Raw genomic sequence first — 25,439 nt, 5'->3', positions numbered from 1 at the left:
GTAACACATCAAAACAAAAGAAGCGCAAAGCAAGAACACCAATCAGGGCACAGTGGTCACTTTGTTTAGAGCTGGTTTTGACCTGTTGGTCATACCAACCCAGTGCAGCACACGGTTCAATGTCAGCGCAGCAGCATAAAATTTTGGGAAAGTCTGTTCAACATAAATGATGAACTAACCTAACTTTGTGTAAATAGAGCACAATATAGAAATATGTCCACATATGCAGTCGTGACTGACGCAGCTTTTTTCTGAATTTCTACAAACACCATTTCATTTTATAGTAAATTAGTTTGGGCTGGTTTATGTTTATGAACAGAGACCTACAGATCAACATAGTAAAGGAGCTCATTTGTGATCCTGAGTTTAAAGGCAGTTTTTATGTAATTAAGTTGCAAATAAATCTTAAACTGAAACGTTGCTTGTTTGTAAAAAGTGATTTCAGAGCCACTCGGTTCCCCATGATGGAAACTGTTTATCTTCAGTGTTTTGTGCTTGTGATCATTTTAATAGACGTCAACGTCACTAATTAATGACTCTATTAAAAGACTTGTTTACCAAGAAAGACACTGGAGGATTTTCACCTGAAATTACTTCATGAAGCGAGTCTTGTTATAAAATGATAACAGGACATCAGAGCCAGAATTACTCTTTTAGTACTTTTACTTTTGACATTTAAGTACATTTGAAGGCAAATACTTTAGTATTTTTACTCAAGTGGAGGTCTAAAGGGAGGAACTTCTACTTTTACTGGAGTAATGTTTACCTTGGGTATCTCTACTTTAACTCAAGATCATGGTTTGTGTACTTTGTCCACCTCCCCAATGGGTTCCCCAATGGTATGATGTATTTATGTAATGCCTCCTGGGTATTGTAGTGAGACAGCATTGATGAAGTTGATGTAGTGATGTAGTGAGACAGCATTGATGAAGAGACAGCATTGATGAAGTCCTTCTATAAAGTTACCATTTGGGACATAAGAGTTTTTGTCACTACAGCAGCTGATGGTATTAGGCTTCGGCTGATCTCTGTCCAAAATTAAGATTAGATTTATAGTTTCATGTAATAAGTGGCTGGTAATGATGCCATTTCCTGTCTCAGGAAGTGAGGCAAGCTTCATTGTGGAGGTGAAGCAGTTGGAGCGCTATCCTGTGGACCTGTACTACCTGGTGGACGTCTCGGCCTCCATGCAGGACAACCTGGACCGCCTGAAGACTGTTGGAGCAACCCTTTCTCACCGCATGAGGGAGCATTCCAGCGACTTTCGAGTGGGGTTCGGGTCATTCGTGGACAAGCCGGTCTCACCCTACATTGATGTGCACCCTTCTAAAATCGTTAACCCTTGCAGGTAAGCCATTGTATACCATTATGTGAAATCATTTCAAGATTGTCAATTCTAAAAATCTCATTTAAATACACAGATTAAACAAAGTCTTGAGTAAAATGTTCAGTCATAAGTTCCTTATAGGCAGGACTTTTGTCTGAAAACTGACCCATACAGTCACAAATGTTAGCTATAGTGGCATCAAACAATAAACATGATAAAGTAAATCATATTTTCTGTAGTTTGTCATGATTAATAATACTTTAAGCTGGCATATCCCACATTTTCTAGTATTTTTCTATTTCCCTTGATGCTCATTTATAACGTTTGTGTGTGTTTGTGCACCAAAAAATAAAAAATAAAATTACAAGACCATTTTCAAACCTCTCTCTTTAATACGGGGCTGATTCAACAGGCTGTTTTTGTTACTGTACCTTTAAGACTCATATATGTAAATACCACAGAGTTAATTGGCTGCTCTGTATTGTGCCTCATTCCAAAAAGCAGTCCTGGCTGAAACACTCCTTATAACTTCAATGTAAACTGCTGTAGAGAGCATAGGCAGAAGTATGAAGTTAAACAATGGGTGATTTTACAGCTTAATTTCCATATATGGGCTGTATGGACTGGGGAGCGAATGTTTTGTACTTTATTTGAAAGTATGATTTAAAACTTTAGTGTGCGCAATTGTATCAAATTCACTCATAACTGCTTAATGTAATTATCAGTGCATAATTTGTAATGTTTCCATTTAACAAATGTTGACTTAAGTACATGTTATTGACATATTTTTACTGATGCCCAATGATATAGAATAATTTTCAGCACAGCTGTTTAGATTTAACCAATGTTTCAATGTTTATTACAACATGGAAAAGCAGAATGTGCAGCACTAGGCTACTGTGCTAAAATGTCTGTATTTCATTAATTTAACTGCATTAGTAACCCTGGAATGCTACTCTAGACCCAAATTCTGCATTTCATAAGTGTTTATTTATTGGCATCAGCAAATATGTACATGAAAACTATCGAATGTCAGCATCCTATTCCCCATAAAAAGGCATCGATAGTTTGAATTCATGCCTTTAACCTCAAGATTTGCTGCAATGAATTGGTTAAATGGAAACAAATGCAACATGCAGTTCTTTATTTGGTTCCATAAAGGTGAAGTGACCTTCGCTGTGAAAACAAAGCAAGTTTATCTTCATCTGTGTTTTCCAAATAACCTGAAAAACAGACATAGATATGTTGTTTTCCTCATAAAAGAGAAGTTCTTGAGAAAACTACTGGATTTGCACGGTGAGCCAAGGTACGCCCCACCACCCCCCACCCTCAGTACACAGTGGTGTGTTTGGTTAGCCTTTTTGTGTATTAAGATAGAAATCTGTTTCACTTTTGATAGAAGTGAGGCAGAGTGAGCTGGTTGTTGATCTCACAGTAACCATGTATGTGTCCTCACATTGTGTGCAAATGGCCTAACCTTGGTTTTATACATACATATATTAGTAATGCTCTTCTGTTAGTTTTGTCAGTACCGTTTTTTGCTGCTGTTTTCATTTGTCACTGTGCATTCAGTGCTGGATTTTGACAAATGTTACAAGGTAGTGGGTGATAAACCAGTTCTTGTGGTGTACCAATTTCAGTTCTTTTTAAGGTAATACAAGTATGCAGATAAATGCATATGACGTGAAGTACAAGCAGTGCAACATGCGCTGATCCCCACTTCTTGTGTAGTGAGTTGTAGCTAGTCCAGTTTATGGTCAAAGGAGCGCACATGAGATTATTGTGAGTTAATGCGTTAACAAGGAAAAGAAATTGGAAGGAAAAGCCAGTGTCTTGGGGTTAGATATTAGCTGTTAGCTTAGCATGGAGACTTGCCAGTTTTCCATGTGCACCACCTATAGTACTCCCCACTCCTCAAAACTGATAGTGTGAATGACTTATAATATTTACTAAATTCCAGCAGTGTCTGATGTGCAGTTTTGGTTTTCGAACGTGAAACACCGTTCAGCACAGTTGTAAAGTAGAAAATATACATAAATAGTGATAATATGACATGAATTATTAACATTCTGAGCCATTTAACTTTTTAAAAATCCCAACCTTTTTACATCACATGGCTTATTATTTAGTAATAATAATGGAAAACAATGCAAACTGATTGAGTAAATTCAAGGCATTTTAGGAGTTAAATCATTATGAATAAGCCTGTTAACTTAACAGTTTAGGACCAGTACTCCTGCTATTGAGTGGAGTTAGAGACACATTGGTTACATATTACTTAAGTACAAGTAGAAATGCTCTAAGTGAGTTTAAGTACGAAAGTTTGTTTTTGAATGTACTTAAGTAAATATAAATGTAGGTTATTCTAGCTATTATAGATACATTATTTTGGTGAACAAACAGAGATAAAACAGAAACAGGCGAATGCTCCAGTTTAATAAAACCTTTAATCAGAAACAAATTATATTTGCATATATCCAAATAACAGTACTGTTACTTATGCCTCCTGGTAAAGATTAATGGTCAGTTCACCAAACAGTGCTTTCCCAGCTCAAGCACAACATCATAGAAAAGAGTAGACACCCACACAGCACAGCACAGTCATAGCTAGCTTTCTATGCTCTGTATGGGTGGAACAGCTCAAGCAAATCATTCAGCTGACCATTCTCTCGCTATTTCTCAGCTGTTGAGCGCTCCATGGCAACTAAGGCAATGAAAACCCTATAGATGACGATTTTGCTTGGATCTAACTTTGGATACATCCAAATTTTCAGAAAGGAGTAGACGAAAAGATGTCCAGTGTGCATTTGAAGACTGCGTGCAAAACACTGAAATATTGTGGCAGCCTAAAATGATAAAGATGAAATGTAGAGATATCAGGCAAAAAAGGTATAGCATCATTGTACAGCAGTTAGCTAATGTAGCCTTAGAGCAGATGTGCCTGTTGTGTGACATTTGAGGGGTGACTTGGCCTTGCACACTGTTTAATCCATATCCTACCCCTCTCCTCTTGCGTCTTCAGTTCAGGAAGCGGTTCGTGTTTGACTCGCCCCTCCAAACTCTTAAAATATCAGCAGGCTCATCATTTAAAAACCTCCCACACACTTATCTCCATATTGTTAAAGAGGATTTTTCAAAATATCTGCATAACTAAAGTCACAGTGGTGGTGGTAGCAACCAGACGTCAACCTCGAAAAGTTCCCACACCAAAAATTATCATCAAATGGAATGTTTCCAAATGTAGTGCCTGATGTGTAAATGATAGTTTTGCTATCAGAAGACATGTAGATTAACTGGTCATTAAATAAAGCAGCTGTGTTTGTGGTGTAGACATTGTGACCTCTGGTTGCTATCAGCACCACTGCAAAGAAATCAGTGTCGGTCAGTTTATCTAATGAACCATTTCACACCAAACCACTGAAGATGAAGAAATTTGGAAAAATTGATGGAATTCCCCTTCATATTCGGAGACTTACAGACCTAGTTATGGTTGCTAAGATGTGTGCTTCAGTTTGAAAGTGCATTATATTTTTTGGATAGTTAAAAAAATCCAGTTTCTCTCACTTTAGAGCAGGGGTGTCAAACTCAACCACTAAAAACGCCACATTAAAAAATCTTAATAAATTCGTGGGCCAGAGAACAAATATGGTTTACTTAGCTTTTAATCAACATTTTGCTGTAAACCAAACCGACTGTTATTTATTCACAAAATGGAATGCACAAAAACTTCATCAGTAAAATATGGGCACTTCTATTAGATCTCGAAATATTACATGAATACTTGAAATATTAAACATTTAAATGTCCTAAATGCCCCATGCTTGGGCTAAATCTCTGAGCTGCTGAGATAATGTTAAACTGTGTAGAACTGAGGTGTAGCCGCTGTCCCATAGACTGTTTTTGAAGTAGGAGAACTGGAGTGTGCATTATGTTGCAGTGCATGCCGGGGACTGTAGTGCAGTCCATTGTGAAACGAGCTAATAGTAATAGAAAATTGGAATACTTCTGTGGCCTGGATGGGATTGTGTCGTAGGCCAGGGCCAGGTTTGACACCTGGGCTTTAGAGTAACATATACTGACACATTTGTGTGAAAAAAGTGAGGTATTTTCCTGTGAAATGTAGAGAAAGTAAAAGTGTCATAAAGCGGAAAGATACAGATACTCAAAACAGTGTTAGTACAGTAAAAAAGTACAGTACTGTCCAGCACCTCTTACGTCTAATACAGAAGTCATCTTAGCTCATACATCTTAACTGACTGAAACTAAATTACATAAGAACTGGACTTTGTAAGGTGGCAGACTTGTGAGGGTCTAATCCTTCAGAAATGAACAGCTTACTTTTTAACCATGCACAATGACCTCTTTGTCAGATGTAACAAAGAGGAAACAAGGCTGAGAACCAGGCGTGTTTTAGGCATTTTGGATAAGCCAGTTTTTGTTAGTGAGCTTTTGTCAGCAATTTTTAGAGTGATGTCTAATACTTACTGTTATGGTGGGTGACTAATGAGTATCTTATGCACATGAATAAGCCATTTTAACCACACAACCACAGACACAGACAGAAAGGTTTCAAATAAAGACAAAATAAATCAATATTTATATGAAACAGATATTTATGTGATTCATCATTTATTTATACATTTTCTGAATAATCACATACGTTACAAGGCTCCAAGTGGCTTTCCAGAGCGATGCAGAAAGATGTCATCGCTCAGTTGACTAACCCTGTGAACTGGCTGAAGTAGGCTGGGGAACACCAGCACATTCCAGGGTGATCTCATTGATTGTAATGTGGGAATCTGCTCCAGAGAGGCTCGTGTAATCTCTATTCCCTTTATAGCCTTCGCTCCTCTCTTTGTTTATGTCTTTTGTCCTCTATTTCCCCTTTTCTCTACTTCTCTCTCTTTCTCTCTCCCCTCTCTTTGTCTTTCTCCTTTTTTCTTCCCTCTTTTATCTCTCTTTTTCGGTTTCTCTTTCTCTCTTTCCCTGATCTATTTCTCTCTCACTCTCTTTCTCCTCTGTTTTCTGTATCATGTTTTTCTCTCTCTCCCCTCTCTATCACTTACTTCTCGCCCTCCTTTCTTCCCTCTTTTCTCTCTCTCTCTCTCTCTACCCCCTTTCTTCCTCCTTTTTTTCTACTTTCATCTTTCCTCATCTCTATTTACCTTTTGTCTCTCTCTCTTTCTCTCTCTCTCTCTCTTCCTTCTTCCATCTTTTTCCCTCTCTCTGCATCTCTCCTCCACTCATTTTCTGTCCCCTCTCTACCACTTTCCTCTCTTTTCCTCATTCTTCCCTCCTGCATCTCTCTCTCTGTCTCTCTCTGTTTTCTTTCCTTTTCTTAATGTGTTTCTTTCTCACTTTCTTCTCTGGCCTCTTTCTTCCCTCTTTTATCCTTTTTCTTTTTCTCTCTCTTTTTCCATTTTCTCTTTCTCTCTCACTCTTTCTCTTTCCTCTCTTTCTCTGTTTTCTGGTTTTACCAAGTTTGTATTTCTTTTTTTTTTCCATTTCTCATTCTCTTTCTCTCCCTCTCTCTCTCTGTAGTGATTATGAGGTTCATTGCCGACCAGCTCACGGCTTCATCCACGTCCTTCCTGTGACGGAGAACATGACGGATTTTAAGCATGTGATCCAGCAGCAGAGGATCTCTGGTAACATGGACACGCCAGAGGGGGGCTTCGATGCCATGCTGCAGGCAGCCGTGTGTCAGGTGAACCCATGAGTGTGTGACTTCAGGGACCTGTGACACTGTTGTACCATCAGTGCCCTCTCATGTCTTTGTTTCTCTGCAATATCTGTCACAGGGGAGCCCAAAAGTTTTGTCCTGGGGCCAAAAGTGTAATGTCTGTGGTGGGCCGAGGGCAAAAAAAACAAGTTTTGAAATGTATTTTATAATATTGCACAACATTTTCTTAGCAAAATGCTTCAAAACACATTTTTAAAAAGGAAATAGGAGTTTAAATCAGCCACTATGTTTGGTTTCTGAAGTGGGCTTCTTTAGTTTTGCACTGTAGCTACTAGGCTCATGTAGCTAACAAGAAACGGAAGCTTACCAATTAGCATTGTGTACACAGCATGCCTAAATCATCCCTCACTTGCTTCAAACTGCATCGAGTTGTTTAGTAATGTCATCTACTCTGGCTTAAGTGGCTTACACTCTGTGGTTTACTGTTGATTTCTAAAAATGGACAAAAGTACAGACAAAGTTCAGGCTTCAGGCTACTACTGTTTTGGGATATGTGGTGTTCTTTCATCTATCTTTATATTCATTCCTTAGAAAGTCCACCAGCCTGGCTCCTCTGGTTTATGAAGACGTTCATATCAAAAGCATTTCTGGATGCCTCAACTGTGTGGGATTCCTTTCAGAATCCTACACAGTCATGCTGTGGTTGGCCGGACTGGTGGGGTCAGTCTTCTGGCCGCCCAGTTAACCCTCTAGTCTTGGGCCAAATTGCACGATTAATGCAGTAATCCTTTTTAGACTGGGACCAGAAATCCAACCCAATGAGGGTGTTTGCAATCTGGCCTTTTTGTTGTGGTCATGGTTTAAGCCTAAAGTCTTACACTGGAGTCTCTCTGCTAAAAGATAATGGGCCAGATTTATGAAAATCTACTGTAAGGCCACAAAATCTGCCACACAGTAAATAAAACCTATTCATGACGTTACTGTGGTGGCAATTAGCACAGTAGTGTTTATAGCACTGCACTATTTTCACGTGTGTCCCGGGCAAGAGCCAATTAAAATGAGCATGTAAATAGGTTTGGGTCGTACATGTTACATATAAGACTCACCATAAAGCTCCTGTTGGCTGCCAAAATGGATATGATGAAAGAAACAAAAATGAAGAAACAAAACAAACCCAAAATTCTTAGAAACAGCTATGAATTTTAATAGAAGAAGTGCTGGCAGATAAGAGTAAGTAAATATGGTTTTAGCCTTTAATCCTTAAATCCTTAAAGTTTCTTTATGATAAAATATCTTTTTTCTGTTGACACTAGAAAAAAATTACCTATTAAAGATATATATAAAATATTCCATTTCTCATTAGTGAGAATTTAAGCCTTCAAAAATCAACATAATTATTAAATATTACATTTTGACTAGAAAAACTTGTTTTGCTTTATAAAATCCATCCTAAATTGAAAGGAATAAAAGCTAAAGTTGAATTGCTACAGTTTCTTGTAAATTCAGGAGAAGCACAGCAGAGCCTCACATCATGCAAGCAGCAAAACATGCCAGTTATCCTCATTTGTGAATGAGCAACATGTTACCATGATGCTATTTGCTCTTAACGTCGCAATAAATAAATGTATTTTATGAGTCTGGCTCATAGTCTGGGATTAAGCCTAACTCAGGATTAGTCTCATGCTGCTTTTACATGTTGCCGTTGAGAAAAGTCATTCAGTATATCGTGGTTGTGACCAATAGTGGCATGCAGCCAGACAAGTGTTGCCATGGTGACGGTGTTACCAATGAAGTCCTGTGAAGTTAAGTTAGTTTCAAAATATCCTTTTACTGAATTTAGTTGCACCACAAATTCTTAAGTCAAGTTTACTTCATATGACAATATGTTCAATATGTTCAGTGTTCAGAACCAAACTATAAATGTGCTGCCATGGAAATGTGATGGTAGCTTGTCTTAACTTTTTCCATTCCATTAATTCTTTAATATTTACTTACAACAATCAAACAGCTACAATCAGCCACTCTTAATTAATAATAATTCTTTAATATTCCTCCCAACAATTACATTTGCAGCTTTTTTAAACAGCGATTTCTGACTAGTCAATGCAGCAGCAGCATAAGTTTGAATGTTCTCGCTGAATATGAGTGTTAGCTTCATGTATGGAGTTAAAACCAGGGCAATGATTAGAGCTGAAAGTAATATCACAGCATATTGTATTTAGAGTTTTAGTTTAGTTAACTAAAAAAGTAATGTTTTTGGTCTTCTTTGTAATATCTGTGTGGTTTCTGTTGTCTTCCTCAATACTTTTAAACATTTAGTAACAAAACTACTAGTTTGTGCGGTGCAACCCGTTTTGATTTAGTAATGCGTAAAGGTGAACTTAGTAAAGACTTACATGACAGCTAACCTACATTTAAACTTACGTACAGCTAGGGCAACCAGCCTCTGAACTCTCGATGGAACGTTCCACTGACTGCTGTGGTCGCTGCATTTTGACGCTGGTGGTTTCTGAATTCTTGCTGCTCCACTGAAATATATGAAACACTTGGTTTGCCATTGATAATTTACCATCATAATGTAGACACAGAGTGAATCTTTCTCCATAAACAAGCTTTTTTAAAAATCTTAAAGCAGTGGTTTGGCCTAAAAAATCTCAGTTGTAATGTTTCTTTTACCTCAGGACATGTTTGGTGTCCAATTTCCTCAGGTTTGCACAGGAGCTGTGCGGCTAATGCAGCTAGCAAGCACCAATAGGTTAGCATTGTGCAAACTACATGCCTATATCATCACACATTTGCCTTATTACTTGGCATCCTGACATTTAAGGTATGTATGTGATGATATCGGCATTCCTTTTGCACAATGCTAACCTAATAGATATATGCTAGATTATTACTTATTAGCTACATTAGCCTTGTAGCTCCAGTGTACAACTAAAGAAGCAAACAGATGCCAAATATATCTTGGATGATGGTCTACATTTGGGGAAAAGTCTTAAAATCTGGCTTTCCGCCAAATTTGTGATGACTATCTTTAGACCACAGTCACTGCACAAGCTCGTGAACAACGCATGGGAATTGAAGTTGATTTGCCCTCCACCTCAGAGAATGTAAGTAGAAGCAGCCCCTTAATGAAGCATGCTGGGGGTCTGAGTCATTCTGTGTCACTCACGCTGGCATTGCTTTTTACTGACATCATGAGTAAGGCCCAGGAAGGCTATGCCAGCTTTTTTAGACTTCACATGCAGAGTGTGGGGTCTGATTCACAGAAATGAATCGGGAGTAAGGAATTACTAGTAGGCTGACTAGGTTTATAGCAGCAGAGTCGTCTTTTTGCATCGGCCTCTTTGTTTTTTCCGTGAATCATTGCTGCTGTCTAATTTGTTACAACCCCTTCAGACATGACCTTGAATCTGCAGCAGGGTAGATTATTTACTATCCCACTTTGTCACACCGGAACAGAAAGTGGAACCAAACCACGATTAATGAAATACTTGTAAATTAGTAACAAAAACCGTAATATTGGACTCTTGTTGTCTTCCTTTCTCTTTCTGTTTGATCAGTTATGTGCAATGGCCTGGTCTGGAGACAGAGATCGGCAAGCCAGCATTTCATAGTAAATAGAAAAGCTGCACGCAGATTGGATCGCTGCATGCCTGCCAGGGGTTCCCACGTGTTTCTAAAAGCAGCGCTTAGTTTTTCAGCTTAATTACAGTGCTTGCACTGAATGCTGTTGTGTGAGGCCATACGATCTGCACAAGGCTGCTAGATCTTCCGCTGATATGATCCTTGCTTTTGAGCATAAACTCTAAACCAAACCATTATTGTGATCCTAACCAGAAACCCAGTTGCTAACCCTGACCTCACATGCGGTCAGATATGTTTGAGAGTATTTGCCCAAAGGCCCACACAGACTTTCACCATCTTTTCAGTACACTGGCCAGTTTCACTGAGCATAGTTTTAGTTCAACGCCACATCTGTTTGTTACTGTTAACTAACTACTATATATTCAGTATTAAAGTGATAGTTCAGCTGAAATATTACTTATTTGATTACTTATCAAATAGATTGACCTTAAACCCCTGCAACAAACAAAGGACGCCAAACATCTTGGCGGATTGATTACATTTGGGGTAAAGGGAAGATATAAATAAAATGAGGATAGAAATAAATGTATACATTTTTTAAACCGAACTACTGCTTTAAGTAGATTTTACAATGAGGGATCTCTTTTGCAGAAGGACATTGGCTGGCGTCCTGAAGCTAAACATCTCCTTTTGGTCATGACCGACCAGCCATCCCACCTGGCTCTGGACAGCAAACTGGCTGGCATTGTGACGCCCAATGATGGACGCTGCCACCTAGTGGACAACACCTATTCCCAGTCTGCCAATATGGTAAGTCCAAGATATTTTTGCTGAGGCTTATTGCGTCTATAAAACAACAAGAATACATAAAAATGATAAGTAAAGCAAAGTTCAGTAAGTCATTTAATTGATAATTATTAATATTTGTAATAAACAGTTCTTGTAGTTAAGCAGTGTAGTTTGTTATCAGTAGGCTATGATTGCCAAGCAAATTTTACAGTTGTGATTTTTACATGAACAATGTGGATTATGGGTTTTTATAACTTGGTAGATTAATCAGATTATAACATTTTTGTATAATAATCTAATAATCTAATCTGATTGGCTGAGACATGTTTGAAGAAAAAAAATGAAAGACTTTCTCATAAATTTAATTTTGTGTGAATGTGCCATTATGCTGTATTGGTAGATGGGACTTTCAGCATGTGTACAAAGGAAATTACCCCAAACAGTACCAAGCAGTACCAAACATGACCTACATAAGAACTTAGAAACTTCTTGTCTTTAACAGCTAGAACTAAGCTGTTTAACTTTCATATGGCTAACAGGCTAACAGGCTCTGCTAATAATACCCTGCTGAAACAATGCACTGGTCTAGTACTGGTTTAACTGGTCATGCTGTTTGGCCAGCATACCATCATCCAAAACACAACATATGCTGCATAAGCATAAATTAGCATTATCGTTGCAGTGGTAATTTAAGAAAAAGCTACTTATAAGGTGAAGCATTTTGCATTAAACACTGTTATATTAAGATGTGTTCATAATTACAGGCGGTAATATTTAATGTGTGATGCATTATGTATTATATAAAGATGTAATATCAAACAGAAAGTAAAATGCAATATACAGTGATGGTCAACTGAGCGTTCTTGTCCTCCTTCTACAGTCCATGGTTGCTTGGCAACAGTGGTTTACTCTAAATGTGCTTTGGAATGGAAGAATTGTTTACTGATTATTGTCAGTAACAATATGTTTAATTTGTCATAGTGTATGTTGTCATTTTATGAAAGCAGTAAGCCACTTGAGGCTGTGCTTAAAGGCAACTTCCAGGACTGTTCAATGTATCTGCATATCACAGTGCACCACTCAGCATTTTGCCCATGCTACATTTTAAAATTTGAGGCTGCATTAAATTCCAGGCTACATTAAATCCCAGGTTACATTAAACTCCCAGGCTTCTGACATACTAAGACTTATTATTCAGTAACTACAAGGACTTCAGTGCAAACTATTTGAGCTAATCTTAGGTTATAGAAATGTGTAATAAAACGTTGGCAGTCCCTGGCTATTTAAGGGGTAAAACCCACAACAAAAACACAGAAATAATAATAGATGCCTTAAAATTTACACTGAGAAAGGCAGTCAGTCTATGCACAAGCATCCGGAGTGTGGTTATTGCTTTAATTCAGTTGATGTGTCGTGTGTATTACAGCAGCTGTTTTACATGTTAAGTATTTCACAGCAGCTTAAAATGTGTCTCTGCCAATCAGATTTTAGAGCCGCTTTATAAAACAGACCCTACACTGCTGTCAACTGTTTGTTTTTTTTGCCATATTGAACATCACGACTGAGTCAGTAGTGCTTATTGTTTTGTTTTCATTTTGCTCCAATCTCTTGATGTCCTCCAGGAGCACCCGACTGTTGGACAGCTTGCCGAGAAGCTTCTAGAAAACAACATCTACTCCATCTTTGCCGTGGATCAGATGCAATATAAGTGGTATGAGGTAATTTCTCTCAAACCAAGACTGTGACTGTCTGTATTAGGTGGCCTTGCTAACAAGGGGCTCAGAACAAGTACACATGTTTATTGCATTTTTCTTTTTTGTGTTTATCCGTCTCCGAACAGGACTTGGTGGATTTTCTTCCAGGCACTTATCTGGGCAAATTACTTCCCAAAGCCTCTAATCTCACAAACTTAGTGGTGGACGCCTATAAGGTAAGCAGACTTTGCCCTTTCTGTTTCAGTTTGACTCTGCACACCTCTTTAGAGGATGGAAACACTCTAAGTGCTACTCATTAAACAAGTGCAGAGGTGGTGTCCCATCATGTGTGTCAAACACTCACCAGCCCCCTCCCACCCCCCTTCAGCTGGTGCTTTCCTTTCGGATTCACGTGGAAAGCTGCATATGGGCACCCATAAAGATGCTCAGTGTTTCCCTGTCTGACTCACTGATGCGGCTGAGTTGGAGCGGAAAAACACTGGCTGGGGGAGCTGAGGTGGAAAGCGGGGAATTTGTGCTGCTGGCATTCAGCAAAGCAAGGCCATAATCTCTGCGGAGGCACAAAAATCCATTGTCCTTCTCCCCGAATCTGAAAAACCCGCAGATCCTGCCGAACAGAGACGTGCATTATCAAAGCGCTCAGATTGCCACGGTGACACTCTGCCGTGTCCCACACAAACAGCAAAAGAAATCCGCTATTTTTAGATCTACTGCTTTTTTCTCAGAGTAAACCTGCCTAACAAGACTGATTACAGGCTGGAACAATGAAGGCTCTTTGACAATGAATAACGTCTCTCTCTCTCTCTCTTTCTCTCTCTTTTTCTTTCTCTTTCTCCCTCTCTCTCTCTGTATCTCTCTCTGTTTCTCTCTGTTCCTCTCGCTATATATATATTTCTCTCTCTTTCTTTGTCTCTGTCCTTCTCTCTCTATTCCCTCCTTTCTGTTCATCTGTGTCCGCTCTACCTCTTTTGCTGTACCTCTTTCTTTCTTTCTTTCTTTCTTTCTTTCTTTTTCTAATCTTCCTTTTCTCTCTCTATTTCTCTACCCCTATTTCTCACTTTTATTTTCTCTGTCCCTGTCCCTCTCTCTCTATTCGCCCCTTTTTATTGATCTCTCTCTCCTCTCTACCTCTTTCTCTGTATCTTTCTTTCTTTCTATTCCATCTATCCCTCTCTTTTTTCATTTTCTATTTGTCCCTTTATCTATCACTCTCTCTTTCTTTTTCTTTCTCTCCCTCTATTCTCTCTCTCTTTCTCTCTCTCTCTCTCTCTCTCTCTCTCTCTCTGTAGAAACTCCTGTCTGATGTTGGGGTGGAAGTAGGAATCGAGGACAGTGAGGCTCACAGATTTTGGGTCAATGTGTCGCCGATCTGCCCAAACGGATCCAGTGTGGCGAGGAATGGCAAATGTTCCAACGTCCAACCCAAACAAACAGTACAGAAAACTCTTATTACTAACACAGTCATCAGGGCTGCATATCACTGCTGTCGGAACAAAACCTCTCAAATTTGATCATTTTAAAAAAATGTTGACATAATTTGAAAATGCCTGTTGTCCCTTTACACTGTTGAAATTTCATGATTATTGGACCAAAAGAAATGTCTCAAATTGACTTGGAAAAACACCTGGTTTCATTGACTTATATTAAAATGAAAGTTGTTTTTTTTAGTTATCCTTTTTGGCGATACAAGGTTTTGTTCTGCAACAGCAATATATATTGTTTGTTATGACTGTCTTTTGCAATAATGATATCACAAACGATTGTAATATGCAAATGAATTGTCTAATATCTTGAGAGTATCTCTATTGCATAGTTTTCCCTACAGTTACTGAACAATAAGCCATAGGTTATTAATAAGCCTGGGATTTTAAGGGGCTACATCAAGGGGACCACATATTTCTAATGTGCTTACTGAAAAAAAGTAATGCATTGAATGTTCTTGATTTAAAAGTGTACATCATTGTCACATGACTAAACTATATTACGTGAACATTTTTTTAAACATTTTTTAAGTTTTGCTTACTTACTTTTGGCCATTTATTTGATTTGATGTAATATGTATGTATTCATGTGAAAATGATGTATACAAAAGAATTAAGGACTGATTTTGCAAAATGTCTGCATTAAATTATAAATCATGGAGATGCAGCCAAAGTTATTCAGAATGGATTGATGTAAAAAAGCTAATTGAAACCAGGCATCATGATGTCAACAACACACATGTAACCATTTAATTAACTATCCAGAATGACCAGTCTTGTCTATGTGATGCTGATGATTGTAAAAAAGAATGAAAGTGCAAAAGTTTTCTTTTGGGTACTATATTGCTTTAAAACAAGCTGGATATACCGCTTTATATGCCTGCCTTTATAAAAAATTTGAGCCAAAACTATAATAAAACAAGGTCCCAGAATCAGGCAGCATATTCATAACCATTTCATGGATGTCTGGTTCCTATCACTACCACTGTGAACAACAATATGTTTCTTAGAATGGTACATTTCATATCAAACCACTTGAAATTACTTTGCTTACATTGATTTAATTATACAGAAATTTCAAGAAATCAGTGGAATTCTGCTTTATATTCAATGCACTATATTTTACAGTGTATCAACCAACTACTATACAGTAGATAACAATGCAGTCTCACCAGTTTTCTTCATATTGTTCAACCCTAGTAGCTTACTTTTCTGAACTTCATAACAAAGTAATTAGTTTAATGCTCCACAAGATGTTGTTGGTGTTCCTGGAGCTTTAAACATCCTTCACAGCTCAAGAAACAGGCACTGGAAACCTCTTACAAAGGCCTTCGATGGAGAACGTGTAGACGTGCACCTGTGCATGTTTTTGTGCACTTGTGTTTCTTTGTGTGTGTGTGCGCACTTGAGTCTCAAAGGAGAACGTTGTGTACTAGAGGAGGCGATTAGACTGTGCTGAGCAGATTATCACAATCCTGTTTTCAGGAAACTGCCCGATGTGCTGGAATCACATGACGCTGATGTAACATAAACTCTCGCTATGACAAACATGACATTTAATCTGAAACAAAAGTGTTTTGCCGCCTTCAGTGTTAATAGGCTGTTATAGCACAGTTACAATACGAAGACATTTGAGGCCTCGTTCTGAATCGCCTCTTCTGTTCCTCAACTGACAGTCATTCAGATAAGTGAAACTTATGAGATAAAATAATCCGAAAGTGACATTTTACAAAGTCATTTTTCAGGGACAGGCCCTTTCTTTCATGCTCTTCAGTGACTCAGCTCTCTATATTCATGTTCCTCACCCTCAGTTCTGGAGTTGTTAGTGTTTGCCTGCTCTACCTCACCTGACCATGATGTTGTAAAACATGGAAAACACCAAAATCCCTATATTATATGCATTATTCTAGTATATTCATGTGTTACACAAAACTCCAAACTGCTACCTTAACTGTGTCAAAGGAAAATTGTGCTTAGATTTAAATTGCCCGTTTTGAAACAAGTTCTGAGATTATGGACATTTAAGGTCCCATATCCTGGCAAACCTACAACCTATCCTCACTTTTTCAAAATGTAGCCCAGGCTACATATAAATATAGATATATATATATACACGTGTGTGTGTGTGTGTGTGTGTGTACATAAATGTAATGTTTTAAACTCATTGTTTCTGTGATGTCATGAAAACCAACACATTTACATTTGTCTGCCTATTTAGCCTATAGCAATTTAACTCCACCCATAACCAAAATAACGCCAAAATTAAAATGGATGTTTCAGCCTGGACTGCTTTTGAATGACGTACAATACAAAGGCCAATCAGAACAGAGGTCACACATATATATATATATATATATATATATATATATATATATATATATATCAAACTTAAAAAAACAGCCTGATTTTATTATATTAAAGACTAGAAAATAGTCATAAAAAAGAATTTGTGCAAACAGCCCATATAAACATTATAAGTGGCGGATTTGTTTTTTATCGCTTCTCCTTTTTTTGACACTGCCCATTGTGCAATCATATAGTTAAAAATTGAATACAGTATAAAAGATTGCCCTTAATTATAGGCTATACAACAGAACATCAACAACTAATTAACAGTAGTAATTATACATATGCATACTTTGTTCATCATTTGAAAAGATTATAACATAGATTTTGGCAAAGAATGCTGGGGAATATGCAAATGATGCAAAGAAACTGTGCATGAGTTCTGCTCTTCGGTATAGAGTAAAATGGATAAACTCCAAAAAAGATTGTGGTTAGGAAAAACCAAGCTATAAAGCTCCGTAACACTCACCCATGTGGCTTTGTAATTAAATGTTTTTTGTTAGAATTCTTCAGACAGATATTTTGTCTAAACTTACTGTATCATCCAAGCTTAATGAACATACATTGGTCATTTTATTAGGTACACCTTTGTAGGTTTACAGTTTCAGACTGTAGCTGTACAGTTTGTTAGTTCAAAGGAATGGGACCACCCTAGGACCACTACAAACCCGATGTTATATGGGTGGGGGGTCATTCTCAGCACAGCAGTGACACTTTAATGGTAGTGTGCATTTGGGATTTTAAACACATTCAGTGTCATACTAGGTTGAGTGTGGTCCACCTCTCAAAAATACACAAGAGTGGCTGTGTGGTCAGAGGCTGACCGCTGATTAAGGGCTAGAGGAGGTCTAACACAAACTGTGCATCAGCAGATGAGCTTCAGTCTCTGATGATATTTTTCTACTAGGCAGTACGGCAGTTACCAATCCGAATTATAGCACAACTGAAGTGTTAGTGTCTTTATCTGGTATGATTTCTTCAAGTTCCAATGGACCTTTTAATTTCCATCTGGTTTTATGTGAAACAGAAATTCTGGCTGGTCTGTGTTTTGTATTTGGGTCGTCTAATTCCAGTGAGGATTCTGTGACAAGTGGGTTTGACCAATCAGATTATGTTCTGGCTCTGCAAATTGGTACCCCAGCAAGAAGAGTAACTAGATTCGGCACAGGGCACTCAGATACAGTCCAGCTCACTGGGCAGTAGAAAGGATGACAAAATGCATCGTCAACTGTTCCATAAAGCCAAACCCAGTGCAAGGTGGAGCTACAAGAAAGGGGTTTCAAATAAAGTGGCCAGTAAATAGATTTTTGTTTTATTTTCTCATCATGAGTGGCTTGGCATTAATATGAAGTACTTCTGATCCTTTTCTTTTCTCAAATTCACATGATCTGACTCATTAGTCGAATTGTGTTTGTTACAACATGGAAAACCACCAGGCTAGACTGTGCAAGGGTTCTCCAGAAGTGTGACTGGAAAATGCTGCTTTGTATCAACTGATTGTGCTGTATTTCCTTCAGAAAGATTCCACAGTTATCTGTTCTGCCCCTTTCCAAGGTCTTCTTCAACATCACAGTGGGAATGCATTCATGTCCGGCTGAGGACCTGCAGAAAGGGGAGGAGGTTCTCGTGGTGGTGAAGCCTGTGGGATTTAATGAGTCGGTGACCGTGCGAGTCCAGCAGGCCTGTGGTTGTAGCTGTGGTGAGGCAGGACTTTGCCATGAGGATCCGGAACCTACCATCTGCATACCTGGTAGAGACTGGCATTTCAGCTGTTTTGCTATTTTAATAGACTATGCTTTTTTTACACCATTTTTTAACCGTTAAGCTATAGAAAACAATGAAGCAGAAGTGTGTTGGCTTGAAGTCTGGTGGGCAGGATGGCGCTTTGTTTCCCCCATAAATCACTAGAAGAATTAGGTTAAAAAAGTAAAGTGTTCATTTCATGCATGTAGCTAGAATTAGAGGTCATCTGTAGCTACAGTTGTATGACTTTAAACACTCCTGGTCAAATTACATATTTTGTTGACTTTATGAAGATAGGTTTACACATCCTCAACAGGGAACGTAACTATGACATCTTTCTGTACTTTTAGTGCACAATTTCTGTTTATTTGCTGAGTTTAACATGTTGAAAAAACAATAAAATATAAAAAATAAAATGCACCATAACATTTGCACACATTTTACTGTATGTTAGTTTCAGCAAATAAGGCAAGTTTATTTATATAGCACCTTTCACACAACACTTACACTGCTGTCAGTCAAAGTGTTGTACAAATGAGAGAATACAGAGTTGTTTAAAAAAGTAAAGTAAAGGGTAAAAAGGTAAAAACATGAATAAAACAATGAAAAATCAATAGATCTAAAAGAGAAAATCATTCAGTTAAAAATTGAATTAGAAATGAAAGCCCACGACTGCCCCAGGAGGTTAGGGAACTAGGAAGTTCGATCCCCTGAGCCGTGACCTTGAGCAAGGCGCCTAACCGCCGACTGCGGATAGGGCTGGCCACCACTCCAGGCTAGTGTGCTCACTGCCCCTAGTGTGTGTCTTCACTAGTGTGTACGTGGTGTTTCGCTGCATGGACGGGTTAGACTGCGGAGGAGAAATTTCCCTGTTGTGGCACTAATAAGGGTCAGTCTTAATCTTAAATTAAGATAACGTTAACAGTGTTTTAAACTGAGCTGAAAGCTGCTCAAATAGGAACGTTTTGGGCCTGAATTTTAAAGTGTCCAGTGTGGAGGCTCTTCTAATCCTCTCTGTTAGCTGATTCCCTTTACTAGCACTTAAACACTGCTTCTCCATGTTTAGTCTTCACCTTCGGCAGGACTAACTGTCCAGTTCCTAAAGATCTGAGGGTTCTGTTCTGCTCTTATCGCTGCAACACATGAAGTAAATGAGCTGGTCCTGCACCGCTAAGCAATTTAGTGACCAGTGAATTTATCTTCAACTCTGTTCTGTACCTTAAATAAATAGCAACTGTGCAGAAAAATGACACATTCAAGTTTATTAACTGTAGTGAAAATGTTATATTATTTTCCCCTGACCAGTAGTGTTCAAACCTTTGCATATGACTGGAGCTCCACTAAGAAGACACCATTTCTTTTGAAAATGCTGCCACAGACATTCTCTGTGGTTCTATATCAAATGCTTAGTTAAAACGTTTTTTTTTTGTATTCTAAATACAACTATGTTATAAGAATAACACAGTCATCAAATTAATGCTAAGATGAGGCTGAATATCCACACAATCCCTAGTTCCTGGAGCCAGTCCTGCAGCTGAGCGGAGGGTGATGGACAGCTGTCGAGAGGAAAGCAGTGGCCTGGTGTGCAGCGGCAGGGGAGCCTGTGTGTGTGGGGCGTGTGTGTGCGACGACAGCAACCTCGGGACCATCTACGGAAGATTCTGCGAGAAGGACGATTTCTCCTGCCCTTATGACAGGGGTGTAGTGTGTGGAGGTACTAATGTAATATAGATCATATCTAATTTATTGTTATTTTATAGTAATATAATATAAATACCAAAGCTGCACAGTCTCAGAGATTAAAATCAGCACTTAATACTACATCAATAAATGTATCAATTACACCCCCTTTAACTGCTGATAACTGTTGGACAAATCAGCATTATGTCCCATCAATGAATGACACACTTACACAAAGAGCTACACAGCATAGACATGAAATGCATAAAGTGTGATGTTCTATAAAGCTGTTGTTCACTCACTGAGCACTTTATTAGAAATTCCTCCTTATTTCTACGCTCTTTGTCCATTTTATCAGCTCCACTTACTGTATAGGAGCACATTGTAGTTCTACAGTTATAGACTGTAGTCCATCTGTTTCTCTAAATTCTTTGTTAGACCCCTTTCTTCAATGGTCAGGACACCCACAAGACCACCATAGAGCAGGTACTATTTGGGTTGTGGATCATTCTTAGCTGCAGTGAAACTGACATGGAGGCACTGTGTTAGTGTGTGTTGTGCTGGTACGAGTGGGTCAGACACAGCAGTGCTGCTGAAGTTTTAAATACCTCACTGCTGGACAGAGAACCAAAAGTATCTAGCCAGTAGCGAACTGTGGGCAGCGTCCTGTGACCACTGATGAAGGACTAGAGGATGACCAACACAAACAGTGCAGCAGCAGATGAGCTATCGTCTCTGACTTTACATCTACAAGGTGGACCAACAAGTTTGGAGTGTCTAATAGAGTGGGCAATGAGTGGACACAGTGTTGAAAAACTCCAGCAGCACAACACACACTAACATGGCACCACCACGTCAATGCCACTGCAGCTGAGAATGACCCATGCGCAAATAGTACCTGCTCTGTGGTGGTCCTGTGGGGGTGCTGACCACTGAAGAACAGGGTAACAAAGTATGCAGAGAAATAGATTGACTGCACTCTGTAATTGTAGAACTACAAAGTGCACCTATATGTCAGTGGTGCTGATAAAATGACAGCAAGTGTAGATACACAGAGGTTTTCCTAATAAAATGCTCAATGAGTGTATATCACAATGACAAAATGAGCAGTGATGAATTTTGATTAAAATGGTTTGCCTCTGATTCGATGTGCTGTATAAACAGAAATCGAACTAATCTCTTTTGTATATAATAATAAAACAATACAAAATTAAAAATGCTCCATTAACTACTGTGCAAAATAAAAATAATCAGAACTGCAAGTAGCTATTTACGTTTAATACATCTTCCATACGCAGAGAGTGAAACTATTCATCACATGTTAAGCATTTTCAGGCAGGTAGTTCAGGATAAAGTAGTTGTTGAGCTAGATTTTGCATTTGGCCATTGAGATGAATGGTTAAGTTTCTCATTCTCTACATGAGGGAGCACTTTTCAAGCACTTGTTGGGCTTCTAATGCTACATTCCTGCCAATTTGACCTAATTTAATTTCACTCACAGTAAAGGGTAGCTGGAATTATTAAATTAAATGCAGAAAAAAATGAAAAACGACAAAATATTTTTGTCTTTATGATGGTGATGAATCTCTCTTAAAGGCGCGGAAACAAAAACAGCCTGTTTCATTGTAAGGGTAAAAAGACATTTGAAAATAAAATAAACATGAATTATGGTTGTTTTTGGTACATAAAACAACACAAAAGTGTAGGAAGCATATAAAAATGCAAGAATAATGTATCATATGGGCCTTTAAATGCATAAGGGACCATCGTAATAAAGTGTTACCCACAGTTTTCCACAAAAACCTCATCTCTTGCATGTGTGTGTATGATAATAGGTCGTGGTCAGTGTGTCTCAGGGGAGTGCTTGTGTCAGCTTGGCTGGACAGGAGAGAACTGTGGCTGCCCGGCGTCCACAGAGAGCTGCTTGTCTGCAGACGGCTCGGTGTGCAGCGGCAAAGGAAAATGTGTGTGCGGCAAGTGTGTGTGTAATGACCCGCGGTATTCTGGAGCGTTCTGTGAGAAATGTCCCACCTGCTCAAACTCCTGTCAATCACACTGGTAAACAAATTGAACTTTTCTTTGATACATTGGCTCACTGCTCATACATTCACTCCTATTCTAACGCAAGCTCTCTCTGCTTCTCTCCCTCTCTCTCTCTTTATTGTTCCTCTGATTGCCTTTAGGAGCTGCGTGGCCTGCCACCTGTCTAAAGGCTTTGGACGGGACGATGAGCAGCAGTGCAATAAAAGCTGCACCTCACTGGTGGCATATGTCGATGACATCACTGGTATGTTGATGAGGATGGATCCAGCTCTGAAATCTGATTGGCTGAGTCATGTTTAAGCACTTCTAAGACTAGTGAGGGTCAATGTTAAATGCATCGATTCATTTATAACATGAGAAAGATCCACAGCCATCCTAACACAGGTTTTATTACCCATTTATATGAACCGTACTGCACTCAAAGCTGCTGACCCTTGTTCTGAAGGGAGCTTTTGACCATTGCTGTTGTGCTTTGTGTTGTTCAGAGCTGATCAGAGGGAAGTACTGTTTGTACCACAGCAGAGACCAGTGCTTTTTCAGATTCCACATGGAGCTGGCAACACACGGACCCCAGCTGCACATTAGCAGGCATGCCGGTGAGGCTCGGCGCTCCACACACTGTCCTCTGTCCTCCCACATACACTGTCAAGCCCACAGGCCACTGACACTGAGCTGCTTTTTAATTCTCTTTCTTGTCATGTGCTGCTACATGGCTTATTATTCAGTTACTCTACCTATTTTTTCCCCGTTCAATACTCAGTGAGGCTAATGTTTCTGTTTACAGTTTAACGGGGGGGGGGGGCTAAAGCAGGTCTCAAAGTTCAAAGTGGGCATGACATAATGAGACTTAATGAACGTCAGGTGATCAAACGCATTAGTTTGACACATTTCACTATTTAACCAACACACAAATATATTCCAATACTTTAGTTACAGCCAAAGTCATTTTATGGTGTTTTTTTACTATTTAATACTAGGATACAGTAGTTAATGTAACTCTACTATCATTTCATTATTATTCAAATGTGTATTTTCAGTCAATAACAGTGCTTAAGACTGGCTAAGCTTTTTTTCTAACAGCCACTTCTCTTTATCTGGTCAACAGACTAACAACATTAACTTGTTTTTAACATGAGATATATATTTTGTTCATTATATTCATACATTTGTGTGTACATATACCCAGAAGCAAATATTTCTGCATAATTTAAATAAGATAAACAAAGTCCTTCAGAGTGTTTTAATGTGGAATGTGAAAATTAGAATTGCTCACAGTGATGCTGACTGGAACCAGACGTCCTCCTCACAGAACGTCATCAGATGGCGTGATTATGAATGCGCTGTGTGATGCCTGAGCATTGTTTTACAATTATATATATATATATATATATATATATATATAAACCCTGATGGCACTTGTAGGTTCACTGGTGGTGCATAAATTGGCTATATTTGCATTGCACACATCACAACTCCTGGTTCCTCTCACCACCACTGTGAAAAAGTGAGTTTCTGTACAAAGAACTTTCACATCAAACCACTCTGAATAACTGTTTACATATGAAAGGCTGAAAAGCAGAACATTTGACAAATTGGTGGAATTGCCCTTTGAAAAACAATAGTACTGATCAAACGTTGTTATGGTGGTTTACATATCAGTCATACTTGAAAATGGCATCACAGTTGAGTTTAGTCTCGCAAGTGAAACTTCTGACGACATATGTGTGGGCAGAGCACAGCTGCGTCTGACCAGAACATTTAAACTGAAAAACAACATGGGGCCACTGTTGTGGCCAATCAGATTTCAAGACACCCTGATCTTCCCCTGACTGCCTGGCTGTGGTTGCTCAGTGCTAAATGGGTGACTAATTGCTGTAAGCAAACTTCTGACACCAAACATGTCTTGACTGGTCAGCTACATCACAGTTGTGGCAGTTTTTTGTTTGAACCGTCACTTTTAAGGAGTTAATTGTTCCAGTTTACCATCACTTCTTTAGCTGTTATACTTATTCCTCTTTCTTGGTGTCACTCATGCTCTCTTCACCCACAAACTCACTCTTGTAAATGTCACAGCGACCGCACCCCACACCCCCGGTTTGAGTTTTGGAAACAGTGTAGGCCATTGTGTGCATGTGTGCATCCCTGTTCCCCTCTTCATCGCTCCCCTTGCCTTCCTCAGCGTCCTTCTCCCCGTCTCCGCTGCCAGATCGCCATGGCAACACGTTGAAATGTCAATACAGTACTTTAGCCTCTTTGTACTTGGATTGGTGGCCCGGTGCCAAGCCTACTGGATTTCACAATCGGGAAACAGAGGCTTCAGATCTATAAAACGGCTGGATCTCACCTTGTTCTGGCTGATAGCTTTACTTAAGGGCCATCCAGCCAGCTTTCATGTCGGCGCTAAGCCCACAGGGCTTCGCTCTCCAGCTGTTGCTGATGTCTTCACTGATGCTAATGTAAACATCTGCTTGATTAATGTGTTTGTGACTGGATTTTTTTCAGTTCTAGAAAGAACGAAAGAAATTGAAAAGAACCACTCATAGGGCTCAATCTTGGTTCTGGCAATCTACCACCCTGGAGAGTTCAGATGTAGTACACCTGGCTTTAATGGTCAGATGCCCTTGAAGACCTTCATCACATGGATAAGGTGTGCTTGATAAGGTTGGAGTTCAACCCTTTAGGGTGGTAGATCTCCAGGACCACGTTTGAGCAGTCATGGAATAGCTGTTCAAAATGCCAACATCCTAATAACATCTATACTTCACTTTTGTTTTGCCATGTTAGCGTGTATATTTCATACGGCTCCTTTTAGGTCTGACTCTGGTTCTGGTTCTCTACGTTTCCTCAGAGTGTATGTCGAGCCAGCGGTACTTTAAGACCTTTCTCAGCGTCTTCCTCCTCACTGTAGTGCTGGGCCTGGGCATCCTGGCTGTTGTCCGTCTGCTCCTCTGGAACAAAGACTGGTCACGGAGGGTGAAAGACAGTGAGCAGTATGAAGACAACAATAAGGTAATTTATTCTGTGTATGTATGTGTGAGTCAGTG

The 25,439-nt window shown here is 39.0% G+C and overlaps 1 protein-coding gene across 1 annotated transcript in view; it reads left to right on the top strand.

Annotated features, from left to right (window-relative positions):
* itgb8 (integrin, beta 8) overlaps positions 1 to 25,439 on the top strand; it is a 35,982-nt gene that overhangs the window by 5,576 nt on the left and 4,967 nt on the right. Inside the window, exons 4-15 of the mRNA XM_017720950.2 lie at positions 1,102 to 1,348; positions 6,869 to 7,034; positions 11,250 to 11,408; positions 13,010 to 13,105; positions 13,228 to 13,317; positions 14,392 to 14,535; positions 18,484 to 18,679; positions 20,186 to 20,386; positions 22,188 to 22,410; positions 22,536 to 22,639; positions 22,881 to 22,991; positions 25,244 to 25,404. Coding sequence (XP_017576439.1) covers positions 1,102 to 1,348; positions 6,869 to 7,034; positions 11,250 to 11,408; positions 13,010 to 13,105; positions 13,228 to 13,317; positions 14,392 to 14,535; positions 18,484 to 18,679; positions 20,186 to 20,386; positions 22,188 to 22,410; positions 22,536 to 22,639; positions 22,881 to 22,991; positions 25,244 to 25,404 — 1,898 coding nt within the window. The remainder of the gene's footprint in view (positions 1 to 1,101; positions 1,349 to 6,868; positions 7,035 to 11,249; positions 11,409 to 13,009; positions 13,106 to 13,227; positions 13,318 to 14,391; positions 14,536 to 18,483; positions 18,680 to 20,185; positions 20,387 to 22,187; positions 22,411 to 22,535; positions 22,640 to 22,880; positions 22,992 to 25,243; positions 25,405 to 25,439) is intronic.

This window comes from Pygocentrus nattereri, chromosome 1, assembly GCF_015220715.1.
Source record: "Pygocentrus nattereri isolate fPygNat1 chromosome 1, fPygNat1.pri, whole genome shotgun sequence".
In the NCBI taxonomy this organism is placed as follows: Eukaryota; Metazoa; Chordata; class Actinopteri; order Characiformes; family Serrasalmidae; genus Pygocentrus; species Pygocentrus nattereri.
The sequence above is the reverse complement of the archived record's forward strand: the minus strand, read 5'-3'. Positions and strand labels throughout refer to the sequence as shown.